The 16,867-nt window shown below is 37.5% G+C and overlaps 1 protein-coding gene across 7 annotated transcripts in view; it reads right to left on the bottom strand.

The window, feature by feature from the left end:
* ZNF236 (zinc finger protein 236) overlaps window positions 1-16,867 on the bottom strand; it is a 70,247-nt gene that overhangs the window by 5,754 nt on the left and 47,626 nt on the right. For 5 of the 7 annotated variants that reach the window (XM_027745305.2, XM_027745309.2, XM_027745307.2 and 2 more), the window contains 8 exons: window positions 15,547-15,912; window positions 14,555-14,700; window positions 13,075-13,318; window positions 12,197-12,376; window positions 11,277-11,429; window positions 10,449-10,639; window positions 9,560-9,691; window positions 5,078-5,275 (listed from right to left, as the gene is read on the bottom strand). In XM_027745305.2, the coding sequence (XP_027601106.1) occupies window positions 5,078-5,275; window positions 9,560-9,691; window positions 10,449-10,639; window positions 11,277-11,429; window positions 12,197-12,376; window positions 13,075-13,318; window positions 14,555-14,700; window positions 15,547-15,912 (1,610 nt within the window). Of the gene's footprint in view, window positions 1-3,984; window positions 4,968-5,077; window positions 5,276-9,559; window positions 9,692-10,448; window positions 10,640-11,276; window positions 11,430-12,196; window positions 12,377-13,074; window positions 13,319-14,554; window positions 14,701-15,546; window positions 15,913-16,867 lie in introns of those variants that run through there. The other 2 variants (XM_027745310.2, XM_027745306.2) reach the window with 2 other exon arrangements.

Genomic DNA, 16,867 nt, shown 5'->3' with positions numbered 1-16,867 from the left:
GCCAAGATGCAAATAGAACCACTTCATAATGAACTCTTAATTAAAAAAGAAGAAGGAAAAAAGAAAAAAAATGAAAAGAAAATCATTAAGGCCCTTATAGGTAAGACAGTAGAATGAGGATACGCCATGTTTTACCTTCATGAAGAAGCATTAATAACAGCTCTAACTTCAGTGGTTTTAATTCACTGATGCTGGACCCAGAAGACTTGCAAATTTAGAAGAGTATCTTATGTTATCTATTAAATTTTTCATTTAAATATCTTTATTAATACCAAAATAGAATTCAAATTAAAAAAGAAAGCAAATACATATATATTTAACTTAAAAAATCTAATCAAGAACTGTTTGTGAAACAGTACTGCAAATACTTGCCCACTTTCTAAAATGTGTGTGGATATTCTTTTCTAGTCTATCCATAACAGACTAAACTATTAATTAGTCTACTATACCTAAACAATAAGCCTTCTTGATGTCTATGGAGTCCTATTCCTCACTCCACGAACTGAGTCAAACTGTATCTGTAGAGTTTGTTTACACTGGAAAATCAGCGAGACAGTTACAGGGAAGAATATTATTATCATAGTAATTATAGAATATAGTACTACAGGGAAATAATATAAGGTCTTCTGAGAAAAATCAGTAATTCGTAAACCACAGCTTATGTGGAAATAAAAATCTTTTGCTTTTATCTTGTTTCTTACCTCCTGAAGCTTTGAAATGGTGGAAGTAAACTATAACCTACTCCAGAAAAATTAACAGAAACTGGTTACTTCTTTCTTCCACCACAAAACATCCAACCCAAAACCCCCCAAAAACCCCAACAACCCCCCCATACCATTTTCTACTTGAAAGCAAACAAGATAGCATTCAGATAGCCACCATAAAACTTTCTGTCATCTTTCTCTGAACAGTTTGTGATGCAGTTCAGGTCCACTGATCTGTCAATCTCTTAAAATTTTCCTGTAAAATATATATACTTTTGAAAAAGAGTTCATGGGAATACGATACTCTGAACTTCAAGCACCTCTTTAAAGACATATTTAGTATTTCATTGATCATGTGACATTTTACAAGTTTATTTGTGTAATTCTCATATTCATCAGCTAGGAACTACCTTGGGGTTCCAAACCAGCATTATCTAATTAGAAAATAAGAAGAGGAAACCTTCTTTGAGAGGGCCCTCGGCCTCTCACACATGCATTGGTATGTCACTCCTATTCCCACTCTACCTGAAACATTATTTGTAACCACCTCTGAAAGATTGGCAGAAAGTTCATTTCATTCCATTGTTTTTTAATAAGATGATAGTGCTGTTTTAATTTCATCTTAGAATCATGTCTGTGCTTTATTTACTATCTACAGTTAACTTGTAGATATTTCCACTACATACTGATATGGAATTGGACAGTTTAGTCCAATGTACATCTTAAGATTCTCCTCTCTGAAGCTGTAAAAACAGAACAGTCACCCACATCAGAAGGGGAACTGAAGTCACTGGACTGAAAATTTTTGACACTGGGGGCAGGGTGGGTGGTAGGGGTGTTCATACATAATCTCTAAAGAAGATTTCTTGTGGATAATTGTGAAACTGTTGGTACTGATACCTTTGGAAAAAAAACATATAATTAAGTACTGGCATCTAAAGACTGATACCCTTACCTCCTATTTGGATTTTCTGAAAAGTCTGAAGTCTGGCAGTGCCCTTAATATTTCTGGTGATCTCCAGAATACTATCCAGTATAAAATGAAGACCATGAGTAAGAGGTCACTGAACCCTTCCCAAAACCCTAAGCCAAACCCCATGGTTTCATCTTTGCTGAATTTCCTGTTAAAGGCTGCTTACAGTTGACATTCTGGAACACCTTAATGAAGAAGAGTCTGATAATGTGTGGAATTTGTTTTAGTACATGATGGTCCAGTGGTAAATGAAACTGTCCTTTAAGACCCTTAAGATCAAAGCCACACATTAACCCAGCACTGTCCTAACCTACCACTAAACTATGTCCACTAAGCCACTGTTCACAGTGCCACATCTACATATTTTAATACCTTCAGAGCTGGGTACTCAACCACTTCTCTGTAAAGCCTGTGCCAATGCTCGACAAGCTTTCAGTGAAGAAATTTTTCCCTAATAGCCAATCTAAACCTCACCTGGCACAACTGAGGTCATTTCCTCTTGTCCTATTCCTTGTTACCTTGGAGAAGAGGTTGACCCCCATCTGCCTACATCCTCCTTTCAGGTAGTTGTAGCTATAAGGTCTCCCCTGAGCCTCCTTTCCTCCAGGCTAAACAACCCCAGCTCCCTCAACTGCTCCTCACGAGACCTGTAATTGACACTCTTCACTAGCTCTGCTGCCCTTCCCTGGACACACTCCAGGATCTCATTGTCTTTCTTGAAGTGAGGGACCCAAAACCGAATTCGAGGTGAGACCTCACCAGTGACAAGTACAGGGGGACTATCACTGCCCTGGTCCTGCTGGCCACACTATTTCTGGTACAAGCCAAGATGCCACTGGCTTTTTTGGCCACCTGGGCACACTGCTGGATCTTGTTCAACTGCTGTTGACCCAGCTCTTTTTCTACTGGGTTGCTTCACAGCCACTCCACCCCTGGCCTATAGTATTGCTGTGACCCAAGTGCAGGACCTGTCACTTCACCTGTTGAATCTCATACTGTCGAAATCCCTCTGCAGAGCCTTTCTGCCCTCCAGCAGATCAACACTCCCCCACAACTTAGTGTCCTCTGCAAACTTATTGAGAGTGCACTCGATTCCCCTTGTCCAGATCACTCATAAAGATATGAAACAGAAGTGGTCCCAGTACTGAGCCCTGGAGAACACCCCTTGTGACTGGCCACCAGCTGGATGTAACTCTATTCACCACCACTCTGGGCGTGGCCATACAGACAGTGATCAGTGCACCGGTCCAAGCCATTGGAAGACTGCTTCTCTAGGAGAATGTTCTGGGAAATGGTGTCAAAGGCTTTGCTGAAGTTCAGGCAGACAACATCCACAGCCTTTCCCTCCACCACTGAGCAAGTCACCTTGTCACAGAAGGAAATCAAATTACTCAAGCAGAACCTGCCTTTCATAAACCCATGCTGGCTATGCCTGATGCACTGACTGTCCTGTATGTGCCACATGATGGCACTCAAGATGAGTTAATCCATAACCTTCCCTGGCACTGAGATCAGGCTGACAAGCCTGTAGTTTCCTGGATCCTATTTCCAGCCCTTCTTGTAGACAAGTGTCACATTTGTTAACCTCCAGTCAACTGAGACCTCCCCGGAGCCAGGGTTGCTCATAAATGATTGAAAGTGGTTTGGCAAGCTCTTCTGACAGGTCCCTCAGTACGCATGGGTGGATTCCATCCTGCCCTATAGACCTGTGTCTCAGGTCATTGGCCATTTCCCCTCCCTCCACTGAGGTGTCTACGGTGCTGCATGCACTGGTACAGGGACACTTCAAACATGCTCCAGTGTACTCAGCACTGTGGAGAAGACTGAAGGGCCTTGCTAGCATATGATTCCTCAAACACTGGTGTGCCACCCACAAGCTTATCTCTAGTGAGACTGGTTTTATCCCTTTCCCCCTACAAATCTAGTTTAAAGCTCTTTCAATAAGCCTCGCTAACTCCTCAAAGATCTTTTTACCCCTTTGAGACAAACGTAGCCCATCTGCAGCAGGCCTGCTGTCATGTGGACCAATCCACGATCAAAAACCCCAAAATTTTGCTGGTGATGCCAGTCTCAGATAGTTATTGATCTGCTGTCTCTTCCTTCATCATTCCCTGCAACCGGAAGGATAGAAGAAAAGATTACTTGTTCTTCTGATCCCTTAAAAAGTTGTTCCAAGGCCATGAAGTCTCTTGTGACTGCCTTTGAACTTCTTATTGCAACTTCATCGCTGCCTACCTGAAAAATCAATGATGGATAATAATCCAAGGGACATACAAGGGTAGGAAGTTCTGTTGTCACATCTTTAACTTGGGTCCAGTATATAACAGAAATCAAGGTTTAATTATGACAAAAAAATGTAACAACAGCCAGTTCTAAGAAAACAAATTGAAGAGAGACCGATATTTGGGTTTTGTTATCATTACTTAAGGAAAACAAGTACCAATACTGTTTTTTTTCCTGAAAAATTCTTCTAAACAAGAAGTTTCACAACAACACATTTTATGACAGTTTCCCCAAGGTCCAATAGTCCGGTTGACAGACATAATCAGTCCAAGGGGGTGAACTTCACAAACAGAGCATATTTCCTTAAAATACGATATTGGAGTTAAAGGAAATCTATTGAAGAGCTCTCCTAAAAGCTACTTAGTACAAAGACATTGCCTTTGGCTCTAGGAATTTCCTGTTATAAACTCTGGGAAGCCGGCAAAATTCTGGGCAAGTTATATATTTGCTCTCTTCCTAAAGATCTTCTTCAAATAACTTCCATCTAGTATCTCTCAGAGATAGGATACTGGCCTGAACATAGCACTTGCCTAGTACAGCCCAATATCCCTAACAGGAACATCCTATAATCCAATTAGGAACTTAAATACACCATTAATTTTTTGAAAAGACTTCAATGTATCTGGTTGTTCATCATCTAGAAAACAGAACACAGAAAATATCCTAGACAACAGCAATAACATAAGGATATTTTAAAACAAACGCTTCCTCTACAAATGTCACTTCCACCCACAGGGCAGAATCTACAAATCAAATGATGAGTGCATAGCAGGTAGCTTCCTGAGATTCCAAAAGATTATCTGGAAATCAGGATTAGCAGTGATGATATTCATACGCAATTAAAGTGAAATCTTTTCCTGGCACTACTACTTGCATGACAGGCATTCACATTTTTCATTCTGTAGTCAATATATGCATTAAAATCCTCTCCGTGCTCCAGAAGAGAGTTCTCTATCTGTGTATACATTATCACTTAGACTCCCTCTCTCAGATGCACACCTCTCACACTGTAAAGGAAAGCAAAGACAAAGGGATAACAGGTACCTTTTGTTAATATCACAAAAAGTCCAAAACAAAGAAGGAGTTAACAGAACAATCAACTATTATTACCAAATACCTTGAGATGTGTTGCCCGCTTGAAGGCCTTATTACAGATGTGGCAAACGTGTATTCGTTCCTTGCCATGAACCTCCTTACAATGGTGCGTCAGCATGGTCACTGAATAAAAGGTTTGACTACACTCAAAACACTGGTGCCCACGACTTTCTTTTTCTGCTTGACTGCTTTTAGTCACATTAGGGGAAACCTCTGTCACCTAAAACAATTTACAAAAACACTATCAGATAATTTCATAGGCACACCCACAACATTGACTTATTTTTCTGAATCTACCTCAACCAATTTTTTGAGAGTACTTACAAGCAGCTTACAAATACAAAGGAAGTATTTACATATATAAGTTGTATGTAAATATGAATTTCTATTTCACTGCTCTTAAGAATGACATATATATGTATTTTAAGAAAACTACAATAATAGCTATGATCAAATTATTCTAACTATAAACAGAATGTGTTTCTAACAATATTTTTCTACATTCTGTTTTATACTCCTGAATATCATCTCAGATGATTCTCACATTTCTCCCCAAAGAAAATTCAAAGCCAAAAATGTTTCAGGCAGAAAAGAAAGTATTTCTGGTTTTACAGGAGAAGAATATTTTCTATTTAATTTCTTTATTGGGGATTCTATTTTCATAATGAAGTAAAGCTCTGCCTCTAGAAGTAGTGAAACATAATGAATAATTGATAGAATTTGGATAGTGTTGTGTTGCATTTTTGTTTCATTTTAAATAATGAGAAATGTTTGGGAAAATCTCACTTCCTTCAAATAATTTAACACAAAATTCCTTCAACTTTATACAGAAGAACCTTAAATACAGTAACACAGAAAGCAACAAATGAAGATGAAGGAAGTAGTACTCTAAATAAATTATTCAGGATAAACTAAACTTGAAAAGATACAAAACATAGTAGAATATTATCCATACTAGAAATCAAAGATGCAAGATAAAACACATTGAAAGAAATTACAAAAAACACTTGTGTGTGTGTTTCCAGCTAGCTGGATGTTCTCAGGGAAAGTGTGAAATGTTGGAAAGTCAATCAACAGTCACCACGATTAAATAAAACAACATCGCACAGAATGACAACTAGCTTACGTTATTACTACATTTTGAGTTATTACAACAGTGCTACACAGACATAGTCACACTTTACAAGTGATATGATAATAAGCCTTATGAAATGACACCCTGATTCATGAAAGAATATATATCTTGAGACACAAAATCTAGTTTTAAATTCAGAAGAGTAAGAAAATCTGTTCATGTTACACTTTAAAATATCCATATTCACAGAGTATTTGAATGCTGGAATTAAGAACTCACACTCATAAGCATATGCAAATGTAAAAAATCACATGCACAAGGTATTATTAGAAACAGAATAGCTCAAATTGGAAGGGATGACTAGAGATTGTCTAGTCAAATGTCCCCAGTGCCATGTCCAGACATGTTTTGAATGTCACCAAGGATGAAGACTCTATGAACTCTCTGGACAACCTATTCCTATTCAAACACCCTCACAGTAAAAGAGGGTTTATGCTTAGATGGAATTGTTTTAATTTGTGCCAATTGCCTCTTGTCCTTACACTGGGTATGACTAAGACAAGCCTGGCTCTATCTGCTTTAGTCCCTCCCATCAGGTATGTATGTACATTGGTAAGAACCCCCCAACTAGAATCTCTTTTAAGCCAAACAGTCCCAGCTCTCTCAGCCTCTCCTTCTACGTTAGATGCACCAATTCTTTATTCATCTTTGTATCTCTCCACTGCACTTACTCCTGTATATCTGTGTCTCTTGTACTGGTGGGCCCAGGACTGGACACAGCACTCCAGATGATACATTCTCACTGTTACTGAGAAGAGGGGAGGATCAATTCTCTTGACCAGTTGGCAACGCTCCCTTTATCAAATCCCAGATGCTGCTGAGCCTTCTTTGCTGCACTGCAGGCTCATGGTCAACTATTTGTATATCAGTATCCCCTCGTCCATCTTTAAAAAGCTGCTTTCCTCCTGCCCTCAGTGTGTACTAATGCATGGGATTGTCCTTCTTCAGGGACAGAACTTTGCGCTTCCTATTGTTGATCTTCATGAGTGTCCTATAGGCCCAGTTCTAGAGCCTGCTGAGGTTCCTCTGCATGGCAGCACAACCATTCAGTCTGTTAACTACTCCTTCCAGTTTTCTATCTCTGTAAACCTGATGAGCATGCACTCTGTTCTACCACTCAGGTCACTAAATGAAGAACGTTAATGAACAGTACTAGACCCAGTATTTGAACCTGAGGGAACATTACTAATGGCTTAGAGATGGACTTAGTTCTTTTTGAAACCATCAGTTCAGCTCGTGAGGATCACCTCTGCCCAAACCAGTACCAGGTCAACTCATATTCCATTTGCTGCTGATATACCTGTAAAATCCCATCTTGTTACATTTTACATCCCTTTTAGATTCAACTCCAGGTGAACATCGGGTTTCTCAAACTCATTTCTGTCTCCTTGAATGATGTCTCCGTACTTCTTCAAGGTCACCTGATCTTGCTTCCTTTTATGTATGTTTCTTTTTTATGTTCGAGTTTTGTCAGGAGATCCCTGTTCGTCCATGCTGGCCTCCTGTTGCCTTTATCTTCCTACATATTGGGACTGGCGACTCTTGAGCTTGACAGAAGACAATATCTAAAATCAAACAGCTCTCCTGGTCCTCCTCCTCTCCAGATCTGCTTAACATATGATTATTCCATACTGTACTGGGTTTGCATGGTCAGGTAACTGCTGAATGATCTCTCTGTCCTTATCTTGACTCATGAACTTTTGATTTTATTTTCTTTCCCATTTTAATTTCTTTATCCCTGAGGAGGGGCAGTGATAGAGAAGCTTTGGTGGGCACCTGGCACTCAGCCAAGATAAACCCACCACATCAGCAGATCACTGAACAGACCATGGTCTGCCTTCCTGATTTCCAGGTTATGATCTTGCCATTTGTTTTGTGTCCTTCCCTCAGTATCCTGATCTCCACAATCTCATGGTCACTGCAACAAAATATGTTCCTGGACCTTCACATTTCCAATCAGTTCTTGTTTGCAATTATCAGACCCAGAGGAGGACATCCACTTGCTGGCTTCTCAGTTACTGGTATCAGAAGTTATTATCAATGCACTCCAGAAGTTTACTAGATTCCTTGTGCCCTGCTTGTTGCCTTTCAGATCTTAGACAGGCCAAAGTAATTCATGTGAACCAGGGACTGCAAATCACAGATTGGTTTAGGTGGAAAAGACCTTTTGAGGTCATCTAGTCCAACTTGCCTGCTCAAGAAGAGTCAGCCAGGGTAGGTTGCCCAAGATCAAGATGAAAGCTCTATCTTTTATTTCTTCCTCATGAGGTGATCTGTAGCAGATGGCTAATACAACAGTCACCCATGTTGGTCTGCTGGCCAGTCTTTACCCATAAGGTCTCAGTTGGCTCACCACTCAGGTAGAGTTCCATTCCTGTTGCTGTCTTGCCAGCCTGCTCTTCCTAAAGATCCTGAATCCAGGCACGGTAGTGTTTTAATTGTGTAAGCTGTAGCACTTTCACTCTGATTCCAATGACGTCGCAGCCCTGCAACTACATGCAGACCTCTAAGTTCCTCCTGTTGGTTTCCCATGCTGCATGCATCAGTGTACAGGCACTTCAGAGAGACAACTAGTTGTGAACATTGTTCCAAGCAGAGTGTTGAAGGTTCCTCTCTAAAGCCACCATCTCAGCACCTTTATTCATACACATACACTTCAGGTGGGTCCCCTCCCTTCAGTCCTTATTACTTTTGAAGTATCTTGTGCCTGTATCAGCCACAACTTATCCATATCTTGCCCTCTGCTTGCCAGTGCAGTCCACCACTTCTTCACTTGATTGTGGGTCACCATCTGCCTCTCCCATTTCTCCTGTTTTAGGGCTTGCATCACCAAGCTGGTGGGAAACAAGGCTGGTGGGCCTTCAAGAAGAGAAGTCTGAACTACTTTTTCTAATATTCATACTATCTTACGTATGTAAAAGTTTCTATTGAGATTCCAACACATATGGAGCTGAAAAGACTTTAGCTGCACCACTATTAAAACAATTTGGTTACAGAAAAAATGTAAAACATGTACCAATAGGTGATATTTTTTTCCCACAGCTCCCTACTTTGTCTGGTTTTGTTATCAAAATACCAACTTACTTAGAAATTTTTGGAGTAGTCTGTGTTAAGAGCATGGTTATGTAATTTACAGAAAGAAACACATTATTAACTGCATTTCTTTTTTGTGTATGTATACGTATTTTTTAACTCAAAACTTGAAACAGAATCTGTGTGACTAGGAAGTCACAGAGAACCTCTTCCCAATACTCTTATTTGAGAATGACATCAGCCTCCATGATTCAGGTAAAAAAGGAATTATTACGGTATTTTGATTAAATAATGTCCTTTTGTCCACAAAAAGATACAGAAATATATAGTATCTACCTGATATGTTATTTCATCAGAGTTTGCAGGTGCTGGATGAGGTGTATGGCTCACCAGTATAACTTGTTGTGAGCCTGATCCACTTTGGCTAGTGAGACTGGAATCTGTGAGTATAGCAGGGAACTGTTGACCCTACCAAAGAGGTGAGAAGAAAAAAAACAAAAGCAGTAGAATTATATATTTAAACAGGTATATTTAAACAGCTAACTGTAGTCATGTAAATTTTCATCTACACTGAGATTTCAATCACACAATGACTCTAAATTTTCACTTTCTAGACTTTTAATTTTTTCAATCTCCCCACTCTGTAGATTGTATTGCCAATGTGTCTTTGGCTCTTTATGACATCACAAAAACATTAAATTATGATAAAAATGAAACTAATGGTAAAGCTAGTGGGGAGATGATACTCCATACAGTACTATTTTAATAATTTTTTTTATAATGCCACCTGTTATTAAAGATAGTCAATTAAATTCTGTCCCGTTACTTGCTGTGAAAGGAACTCTTGCAGCTGCTCTTCAACTCTCATGTTCACAAAGAGGAAAAGAAAAAAATTATCATATTAAATAATAGTAATTAATATTTTTAGGAGTACTATGCTGTATTACTGAATAGTGATGATGAAGTACACAGTTCATCACTAAAACAGTAGAACTTATCTATTCAAAAAAATAACCCTGCAAAATTTATCTGCACTTCTGTTTAAACAGTTCATGTTTCTAGATGCCAGTATGCACACATCTTTGGCAGAAAGAAGGAAAGTTAACTGAGTTTTCAAATATTATGTATTTACAGGACAAAATTATTTTCTAGGCAAAATTTCCAGTTCCTGCCCTGAAAGACAGTAATATCACTTTATCTGCCAGTTCAGAAACGCATGTCTTACCTGTGAAGTGATATTAAGTGTAACTGCATCAAGACCACCTGACAACATTCCCTGAGTGTCAGCAAGAGTCAAAGTGACACTACCATCTCCTCCAACTCCTGATGAAGACATTACCAAATTCTGGGCAGAAACTGCAGACTGTGATATGGGTGCTGTTGAAGGAAGGTTTGTTCCACCTGTTGTATTAAGTTCTAGAATAGATGCAAAATGGTAAAAAAAAAATCTGTTACATAAAAAACCTCTTAGCTGCCAACTTATTTTAAGTGAATTTAATTTCTATTTCTCATTCGCTAGGACTTTCTATTTTGGAGTCAACTAAACCAGTTAAACAGCTAATCGAGCATTAAAATTGTCAGAGTCAGATGATAAAATTAGAAAAATTTCATCTAAATGTAGCTTGATGGACATAATATTGACCAAACACGTGTTTGTGTCTATATAAACAGATATAGGTAGAAATTCATATATGTATTTAAAAACTCAAAATTTGAATACTAGAGTGACTTTGATATTTTATCACATTTGCAGCAAATGCACAAGATTCCTCTGTCCTCCAATTTATAGAAACAGCCTTTCAATGCTTTTTTAACTGCCCTGAAGTACTAAAAGATATGTCTTCTTGCTTTCATTTTCTACTTACTATGTGGAATAAAGTTCATTTAAACTGACATAACAATTTAAAGACTCTGAAAAAAACACACAAAGCTCTGTGGTTCCTGAATCATAATGTGCAAGATTATACCATTTCATGTTTAGTTATCTGGTCTAATATTTATTTTTTTAACAAAATGTTACCACTTCTAATTACAGAAATCTTTATATGCATACCTGGAGCATTTAGTGAAGGGCCCTGAGAAAGCAGCTGGTCATTGCTTATAGTTAATGTAGCACCTGTAGTCTGACTGCTGATGGTTGGTGCCGTTAGCCTTAAGCCAGTATTCAGATCACTGCCTCCAGAATTATGCTGAATAAGATCTTGGCCTGAATAGAAATTAGTCCTATTATAACTGGAAATGTCTCAACATTATTCTGTTACTGTTCTTAGAACTAAAAACAATAGATCATAAAATAATAAAAGTAGAAAATACAACCAAAACATAAAATTAATTTCTACAAATGCAGATTTTTATGCAGAGGTGCAACAAGTTTCTAATATAGATGTAATTATGACAATCTAGATCCTAAGATTTACAGAAATACCTGAGATTACTAATATTTAGACAAATATGGATCTTACTTATCTAGATTCGAGATACCAAATTCATGAATCAGTAAAAATCCAGCAAACCAAAGGTCAAATGTGGTTAGTGTGACTTTTTAGATCTTGCATTGAACAAGTCTTGTAAAGACATCACTTAACATGGTGTTAATTTTGCTTGATGGTCAACCAGCATAAAACATAAACACTGAAACACAGAAACTGAAAACCAAATCTATCAGTTGTTGGACACCATTTTTCTTAGATGAGTGAACATTCATGATCAAGCAGAAGAAGAACACAGACGTTATTGTCATGACACTTAAAAACACTAAACATGTTACAGAACATAAAAAAAGAGAAAAGAAACAAAAGGAAATAAAATAAAAAACAAAGCAAAAGAAAAATGCACTAAATATTATACTAGATCTATTAAAGAAATGTTATTAATCAAAATACAAACTTTTATTTTTTTTATTTTAACTATCTTCAAATGTTACCTTATAAAATAAGAGATCTGGTACCATCGAAGATTTTTAAAAATACCAACCAGATATTGTAAGAGTGATTTCTTGAGGACTTCCTGATGAGGTTGCATTAGTAGAGCCTGAAGCATGAGCTAGAACTTGACTCAAACTGGAGTTATTTATGGTCAACATTATCTCATGTTGTCCATTTGAAGATGACACCATACCCTGTGAAGTTATGACTTGAGATATGTCCTGTGCACCTAAATATAAGGGGTAGAACAAAAAAAAAATCCATGAAGAGCCTTTCATTATAATAGACAAAATCTTTTAAAGCATTATTTGCTGAACTACAATAAATGATGTAGTCAAGGGGAGATGCTAGAACATGCATTCTAAAGGATAAATTTTCATATCCAATTTAATCCTCTGTAGTTAAGATTTTCAGAACAAAGATTTTGTATTTTTCTTAAGACTTTGGAAGTTCTTAAGTATTTTCACTACATAGAATCACAGAATGGTCTGGGTTGGAAGGGACCTTAAAAAGCATCTAGTTCCAACCCCCCTGCTGTGGACAGCAACGCTTTTCACTAGACCAGATTGCTCAGAGCTCCATCCAGCCTGGCATTGAACACTTCCAGGGATAGACAATCCACAACTTCTCTAGGCAACCTGTTCCAGTTCCTCACCATGCTCAGAGTAAAGAATTTTTTCCTAATAAATATCTAATATAAACCTACTCTCTAATCCACCCTCTGAAAAAAATTATATTAGCAAAGGGTAACACATAAAGCTGTAAAATTTGCTGAAGATGCTCATGCAAGAACTGCATGTTTATTTTATTAAATTAGGAATCTGGGAGGGGGGGGGGAGGCAAGGGGTGACATTTTCTCACTGTGGATAATACCACTAAGTAGAACTAAGAAATTCAAAGCACAATAAAACTATTGACACTTCTCACCATTTGCGCTGGTTGTCAGCACAGACTCCTGCTCAGACAGGGATCCTATTGTCATATTAGCAGATGATGTTACCGTGGGCTGCAAAGACAGGCCTGATATGGGCTGAATAACCACATTAGCTGGCACTGCACTTTCTGTTGCCTGGAGGGAAGGATTCTGTGGAGCCATACTGGGATCTCCAGTTAGTTGCTGAGTAAGTAAATTACTCTGCTGCAATGTCTGCTGTAGAATACTTGGATCGATCTGAAAAACAAGTTTCAACGATCAATCTGAAGTTAAAAAAAGATAGATTAAAATGAATATTCTTAACATAAATCTGGAATTCATATTTATTGCATATAGAGTAGATACAGTTCTTAAACTTTATAATTAACCATTTAAAACTTAAATTTATTTTTTATGTGTCAGCATATAGCCAGTCTCTTAAGTCACTAAGTATCAAGTCTATTCAGATTCACCTGTAGATTCTTCCATCAGCAAAACGTTTGAGAAATCATGATCATAGTTACATATTAGTATGGAAGGCATCTGGTACACACACTGCTGGTATTCTGTACTGTCTTGTTAGTGCATGTAATGTTTATCATTGTCTTCAAGCCATTGAAAGTGAAAAGGCATGGAGCAGAAAGAAGAGTGATAACAGAAATTATTTATTTTTTTTCAGCTACTAGGGCTCATTAAGGTCCCAGTTCACAATCCAAATACTGTTGTCTATATTTAAAGACAGATTTTACTCTTCACGGACATTCAGTGATTGAGAAAAACAAAAATTAAAATGCCTTCATTTTACGCTAAAAACTCCTTGAGTAGAAAGACTCTGAACAACTCAATACAACTCTGCAGATGTCCCTTCCCTAACCTTGGAGTTGTACCTGGCAACCTCTACAGTTCTCCTCTAAACTCAACGATTCTGTGAAACTAATCAAACACAACCAAGTTCCTAAAAACCATTGTTTCACATCTTTCAAATACAAACTTTTAAATGTAATCATCTCATCTTTTTTCTGTTGTTCCTTTTACCACCTCAATAGGAATTGAAATTTTGAATCCAAGTATTAAAAACTTGCATAGTTACACAGGTGTCTTATTCTGTGCAATAATTTGGGCTTATTTCGGGGGATCGGAGTGGGAGATGCCTTTTGTGAGCTGGGTGAGAGTCTAAAGTACTTTCAAAGTGAAGAGACAAAATGCAGTTAAAAGAAAAAAACCATATTTTAAAGCAATATGCCAAAATCCCAGATGAGTAAAAAAAAAATAAAAAGAAAGAAACCAAACCAGAAAAATACCCCATTGTGCAGCTATTTTTTAAGTCTTCTAACATTGTATAACTCATACAGCAAGGTATTGTCATGTGCCTCACTCTTCTAGAATTATGTATATTCTAGAGAACTCTTCTAGAATTATGTATGCTCCTTAAACTTTCTTCAGCCCTCAAAGTGACTCCATAAAATTAAAAGCAAGAAATTGTAAGCAACCTACCTGTAATGTTATGTTGTTAATACTGCTGGCATCTATTCCAGAAATTTGAACATTTTGTCCAACCAGATTAGCAGCAAGTTGTAGCTGTATTCCTTCAAGAGTGGCCAAGCTACCATCTGTCAAGGACACAGTTAAGTCACCTCCAGCTACCAAAGAAAACAGTTATATTATAATGTTTTTATTTATCAATATTGACTACCTCTTTTAGTTTGTTTATTTTTATAAATTAAATCAAGACAAAAGCTACGTAGACAACATTTGTTTTATGCCAAGAAAAACAATCTGAAGTAGATGATTGCCTGTTTTAAAGTTTCATAAATTCTGTGTGATTTAAGGATTGTTACTTAACGACTAGTGAGTATCTCACAAAGCAAGAACTCCTCCAGAACAGCTTTGGAAACCTGGAGAAATTGGTATAAATTTCATTGGAAAGTGTGCCGCACCTAAACACAGCAGCACTCACACATGATATTTACATTCTGACTCTGAATATACACACAAAATGTGCCACATTTTGCACAGCACAAATGTTGTTCAGTATCAAAGTGTCAAAGTTCATGCTACGTACTAACATGGAAATAAAGGTATGTAAGCATTTGAAAACCAAAAATCTTCATTATTCATGTAAATAACTGGTGCAGAGAAACAGAATAACTGTTTTGCTTCTCCTCTTTTTAAAAAAAAGCAATAGAGTATTACCAAAAGGAATACAAGTACTTCAGAGCTGTTTGCTATCTATAATTTCTTCCTCTCTGAAGTGCAACACCACAGCAGAAACAAAAAGATCTTTTTAGGTGAACTGTATACGTTCTCCCCTTCGTTCTTAAATAAATAAATTTCTATTTATGTCACCAATGTGCATCGAACCATGAATTCAGTACAACTCTTACCTGTTTGGCAAGCAGTGTTTGCCATAACTTTCTGAACTCTAACAGAAAGCAAAGTTCAGAACTTGATCTCAACATCACCACCACCACGTAATCCATTTTTACCTGACACTGAAGCAGGCAGAATAGCCTGGCCCACAAGTCCTTGCTGAAGTAAATTTTGATCAAACTGACTTGTCAAAACGGAGTTATTCATGATGAAAACATTCGGGTCTGTAGAGGATGAATTAAGAAGGCTGACTGGTTGTAGTCCTTCAGTTGAAGTGCGGGCAACAGGCTTCCTAACTTTCTTTGTCTCCGGTTTATAATGACACTGTATGTGGGTTTTCCTGCGCCCCGAAGTACGAAACCGTAAATCGCAGTGTGGACATTTGAAGGGCTTTGCTCCTGTATGCAGACGCATGTGGACTTTTAGACTCCCTTTTGTAGAAAAAGAATTACTGCACACATGACAGCAGAAAAGCTTCTGGCCTGGAAAAGTTTCAAAAACAGAAAGGGAATTTATAAAAGCTCTAAAATATTGATAGCACTAAATCACGCATTTAACAAAAAACCCCAACATATTCTGGACTAATCTAAACAGAATAAATTTGAAATAACTGGACTTTTTCTTTATAATCTTGTCTGCTTTTCAAATGAAATAAGGATCTCAGTGAAGGGCATATTAATTTTTTCCTATTACTAAAACTGAGTATGCTGTAATAGCTTTCATGCAGAATCAAACTTGGTGACCTTCATGCCTCTGTCCTCCTCCTCATCTCACCTTCCTGACTAATCCAGTTGTTCTAACTACACAGTTCGTAAACCAGAGAATTAAAAGTTTTATCTTAACCTCTTCAGCATTTGGCTTCTACTTACTTGGCTATTCATTTCCTTTTTAATTCCAGCAGCTTTATGTTTCTGTTTCAATACTGCCACAATACTGACTAGAATTAATGGATTACAGGTAGGAAATGAATAAAATTAAGTGAGATAACATCATAAGACAAAAATACCAGCCCCTCAAAGTAATTTAGAAGTACAGAAATCTGGCCTATACATATACAGACCTCCTTATCCTCTCTCCTTTCAGATTGCATAACATCTGAAAAAATCTTTGGTCTCAAATGGAATTGTTAATGTACTACAAGTAACAGCAAACTATGGAGTTTATTTCCTTAACCAAATCCACAGTTGTACAATTCACAAAAAGCATAATGTAAATATCTGGCAGAAAACATGCCACTGCAGCTGAAAACTCCCTATAACTCCTGAAATTCCCAGACCTTCCAGCACAATACTGCTTTCTAGCTAAACAAGGGAAAGAAATCAATGCATTTCATAAAGAAATCACAAAACCAATGTGTGCCTATGATTCCTGGTATTGAATTCTAGTTTCCATTTACACAGAAGAATCTCTCATCAAATTCCTGAATTCAATTCAACC

This window comes from Pipra filicauda, unplaced genomic scaffold (assembly GCF_003945595.2).
Source record: "Pipra filicauda isolate LSUMZ 115617 unplaced genomic scaffold, ASM394559v2 scaffold224_size1409572_pilon, whole genome shotgun sequence".
NCBI lineage: Eukaryota > Metazoa > Chordata > Aves > Passeriformes > Pipridae > Pipra > Pipra filicauda.
The sequence above is the reverse complement of the archived record's forward strand: the minus strand, read 5'-3'. Positions and strand labels throughout refer to the sequence as shown.